Source organism: Wasmannia auropunctata, unplaced genomic scaffold, assembly GCF_000956235.1.
Source record: "Wasmannia auropunctata unplaced genomic scaffold, wasmannia.A_1.0 LD335601.1, whole genome shotgun sequence".
In the NCBI taxonomy this organism is placed as follows: Eukaryota; Metazoa; Arthropoda; class Insecta; order Hymenoptera; family Formicidae; genus Wasmannia; species Wasmannia auropunctata.
This window is the reverse complement of record NW_012027289.1, coordinates 2,923-7,551: the sequence shown is the minus strand read 5'-3', so window position 1 is coordinate 7,551 and position 4,629 is coordinate 2,923. Positions and strand designations below refer to the sequence as shown.

General features: G+C 35.2%; 1 protein-coding gene across 1 annotated transcript; it reads right to left on the bottom strand.

The window, feature by feature from the left end:
• Positions 1 to 409: 409 nt before the first annotated feature.
• Positions 410 to 3,523, bottom strand: LOC105456650 (integrator complex subunit 1-like). The gene is made up of 5 exons (XM_011700853.1): positions 3,037 to 3,523; positions 2,689 to 2,813; positions 2,417 to 2,607; positions 825 to 1,097; positions 410 to 713 (listed from the first exon to the last, which is right to left on the bottom strand). Exons 1-5 carry the CDS (start codon positions 3,484 to 3,486, stop codon positions 598 to 600), a joined length of 1,155 nt encoding a protein of 384 aa, XP_011699155.1. The 5' UTR covers positions 3,487 to 3,523; the 3' UTR covers positions 410 to 597.
• Positions 3,524 to 4,629: the final 1,106 nt, after the last annotated feature.

Genomic DNA, 4,629 nt, shown 5'->3' with positions numbered 1-4,629 from the left:
GGGACGCGGACTGGAATATAAGAAACGTGATTTACCACTTTTATGAAGAATTACTCGGTCAATGACGTTTGTCCAGAGGCTTTCCAGTAAACGTACGTTGCATTAGACGTCGATACTTAAGAGAATAGTTATTATTTTGTACAAATAACTATGTAACAGCTTAGATTTTTACGCGAGCTCGCCACGATGAACATTCGGTATTGCTACAAGTATCTTCAGGACGCGGACTGGAATGTAAGAGACGCGATTACCACTTTTATGAAGAATTACTCGGTCAATGACGTTTGTCCAGAGGCCTTTCAGTAAACGTACGTTGCATTAGACGTCGATATTTAAGAGAACAGTTATTATTTTGTACAAATAACTATATGTATATATATTAGTTACGAAAAAAGTAAGACAAATAAAATTTTGAATTGTTTTCTCATTTATATTTAAACAATTATCGTTACTAATGTTTTTATAAAAGATCCTTCTTTACAGCTTAAACGTGTTGGATCGAAGAGATGAAAGATCTTTTCCACCGTTCTATTTCGATTGTAAAAAAAAGTCTTACGCATAATATTTACAAGACTAACGGACTAATGACTTTAGACGTTAACAACCTTGCTGTGTATTTAACAGCATGATAGTCTTAGTGATGTAAGGTATCGTGTTGACATTCGAATTCACTCCCAACTCGAACACCCTCTGCATCAACGGTAAAGCGTGTTCTGCAATGGTAAAAAAGAAAAAGAGATTTTATAAGTTCGATAAAATTGTAATATATCTCGATATCGAGATACGTGAGACTCATTTTGTTTGTGTGGAAGTAATAAATTTACCTTGCATACACAACACGATATCCGGTAATTTTTCTAAAGCCGACATAAGAACGTCCGCTCTGTGGCTGTCCAAACACCTCTGATACGCGGACAGTATGTTCGCGTTCGACGTGGGACGGTATTTCAATGCTCTGGCGAGTAGATTGTGAGCGAGCGCCCTGATGTTGCCTTGCGGCGACACAAGCAGTTCTGCTACGTTGTCCGTTACGGACTCCAAAACTGAAGGTTTTCGTATCGCGACGTGCTCGATCTCCTGAAGCGCACTGAACACATCTGCGGGGGATGAAACAATCGTTAAGATAATTCTCTCTCGCGTTATATTACTAGAATATTTGATACTAAAGGATGAATGGATAATATCGCTTATAAAAGATAAACTGTAAATAAATTTCTTTTCTCTGTGTCAATTAAACAAGCAGTTTACTACAGCTGAAATTTAAAAGTAAAATTAAAAAAATGTTATTAGACGCCAACAACTAGCCTCGGCCATATGTGGCGTTTTACTCTATTTATTTATTGAACAATTTTATAATTTAAACATGAGCGTATCCAAGGGCGGGGGAAGCTTGGGGGGTTCAACCTCCCCCTCCCCGAAATTTGTATTTACCTTTCATTTCTAATTCTAAAATACATACTTTACTTTTAGCTCTGAGTAAATTTTTTGTTATCACATAAAATATTTTCTCTCCGTTACGATTATCCAATTCATTAATGTAAAAAAATGGCTATTTACGCGTTAAGTTAACAGGATTGATTAACCCTCCCCTCCCCCCCGAGAAAAAATCCTAGATACGCTCATGAATTTAAATAAAGATATTTATTCAGAGTTTAACCCGCCGCTCCCTCTCCGAAATTTTTATTTACCTTTCATTTTTAATTCTAAAATACATACTTTACTTTTAACTTTGAATAAATTTTTTGTTATCACATGAAATATTATTTTCTCTCCACAATTATCCAATTCATTAATATAAAAAATTGCTATTTTTTACTCGTTAAATTAACAGGATTGATAAAACCCCCCCGAAAAAAATCCTAGATACGCTTAATTATGAATTGAAATAAGGATATTTATTCAGAATTCAACCCCCTCCTCCCCGAAATTTTTATTTACCTTTCATTTTTAATTCTAAAATACATACTTTACTTTTAACTTTGAATAAATTTTTTGTTATCACATAAAATATTATTTTCTCTCCGTTACAATTATACAATTCATTAATGTAAAAAATGGCTATTTTTTTATGCGTTAAGTTAACAGGATTGATAACCCCCCCCCCCCGAGAAAAAATTCTAGATACGCTTATGAATTGAAATAAGGATATTTATTCAGAATTCAACCCCCTCCTCTCCGAAATTTTTATTTACTCTTTAATTTTTAATTCTAAAATACAACAAATTACTTTTGACTCTGAGTAAATTTTTTGTTATCACATGAAATATTATTTTCTCTTCGTTACAATTATCCAATTAATATAAAAAATGGCTATTTACGCGTTAAGTTAACAGAATTGATAAAACCCCTCCGAGAAAAAATCCTAGATACGTTCATGAATTTAAATAAGGACATTTAGTAGAGTTACTTCTCGTACCTTCGCCGTGTAGCTTGGCGAGTGTAGTCAGTAGCGATTGCCAGTGTAGCGGAACAGTGGGTTCTGAAGGATGCAGCGCAGGAGGTATAGTGATTAAAATGTCATCCACATCTTCTCCCTCTCTCGGTATCGGTATCCCCGACACGAGTGTCCTCAAGGCAGATACGTTAGAATAATTTGCCTGCAACTCACTGCACACGCGCGTAAAATTATAGACGTGTAAATATGTTAAATGTAAATCATCTTGCAACGTGACATAGAAAATAACTTACTGTAAAACATATGCGTGTTTCTGAAGATATTTCATTGCTCGTTGTGGATCGTGTGAGATGTACGACTGCAATAATGACACAAATCTGTTCAGCAACGAGACGAGATCTTTTATGTGCCCATAATTCTGTAAATAAAAAAATCGCATGGTATTAGAATAATTAAAAAAAAGATTGTAATTATTGTAAATCCTTCAACACTCTTTCTCGTAATGCAATTTGTAAATTAAATTTTTTAGATTTACAATTGGCAGTATTTTACAATCTTGATTAAATGATGCGATTTCTGTTTGCATATCTGACACATTGCCTCAAATCTGCCATCTTCTTATTTTTATTCCGTGATTGTACCTGAAAACATTGGAAGTAATTTTCCAAGGTGTTCTCCAGCGCAGTTTCGTGTTGCTTGTTAAACAGATGCGGCTGCAACAGTTCCAACAGTCCCATAACCTGCGTGAAAAGGGCCAAATGGTGGCCGGATCTAAATTGACCGAAATCGAGGTAGCACCTTCCCATCAGGGAGGAGGCCAACATCGGCAGCTGCCTCAGCACCAATATGGGATGCACCGCGGCCATCTTTCTCGCGCAGAGCTCGAATTCCTGAGACTTGGAGTTCCAGGACTTCTGTCTGGGCGTCGCCGCCAGAGCCGTCAACAGGGAGTGGCTCATGCAGTCGAGTACCGAGCCCGTCCAGCCGGTTATCCTCGAGCCGTTGACGAACTTGCTCGCTTGGAAGGTGTCGAGGTGGCAAATGACTTTCGGAATCTTCATGTACATGTGCAGTAGGAACTGATGCGCCATGTCCGCCGAGTCTGCGCTGAAAGTTAAAATACAATCGTTTCACTCGAACGCAGTTAAAAGCGACGAAAACGTTAAATTATATGCAGGGTTGGGAAAGTTACTTTGTAAAAGTTACAGTTATACTTTTTGTCTCTCAAAAAGTAACTAGTTACTGTTACAAGTTACCAACTCTGAAAAGTAACATGTTACAGTTACAGTTACTCAAAAAGTAACGAATCGTTACTTTTCAGTTACTTTTAATAGAACAACATTAGAATTATAACAAAAAGATTTATATTTACATATTATATAATTTTATTTAAAGAAGAAAAGTAATGCGCGAATTTAAATACGAGCATTTAAATATTTCGAGTTACAATCAACATTACGATTAAGTGATTGAGCGAAAATGTGGCATAATTTTGATCCATGAAAGTGACGATTTGACATATATAAAGTAACTGTAAAAGTAACTATTAAATTAGTTACTTAAAAAATCTAACTAATTGTAAGTTAAGTTACAGTTACACATGGAAAGAAAGTAACGAAGTTAAGTTACAGTTATTGAAAAAAAGTAATTGTAACTGTAACTTCATTACAAGTAACGAGTTACTTCTCAATCCTGTCGTTATATCGGAATATCGAGTGTCATTTCTCAGTGGCGATCATAATTCGTTTTATATTAATGGAATACTCACTGAGACGTTTATATGTAGTTGCCAAAGATTTCTTCCATATGCATTCGACATTCCTGTTACCACACGGTCTGTACGGTCTTGTGTGCATGTACTTATAATGATCAGAAATTAAACCTGAAATTCATGTAGAATCCGATTTGTTATTACTAATATCCCCCTGCGAATGAATATCATATTAATATAATCACGTATCATATGTAAGATCCAGAGCTCTCATTTTTCTCTTAACTAAATAGAATGTCTGCAGACGTGTGATATATAATTTACTAATTAAGGTCCACGAAATGAAAATTTCGTAATCGCGTGTTACGGCTGTGGAAGAAAACTCGATTTCAAACGACTACCTCTTTATAACTAATAATAGAAGCTATTCAGTTATCGTTATAATTTCTATCAGAACTTATTTCAGTTTAACGTTTATTATATTTTATATAATGTTTATCGTAAAGCACTGTCTATTTTACAT

Bases quoted from the DNA above. Each gene is read 5' to 3' on its own strand.
- LOC105456650 (XM_011700853.1), bottom strand. From the start codon at position 3,486: ATGGCGCATCAGTTCCTACTGCACATGTACATGAAGATTCCGAAAGTC. The intron at 2,608-2,688 runs GTAAGTTATTTT...GCGCGTGTGCAG, and splicing joins AAACACGCATATGTTTTACA to TGAGTTGCAGGCAAATTATT. The intron at 714-824 runs GTAAATTTATTA...TTACCATTGCAG, and splicing joins TATCGTGTTGTGTATGCAAG to AACACGCTTTACCGTTGATG.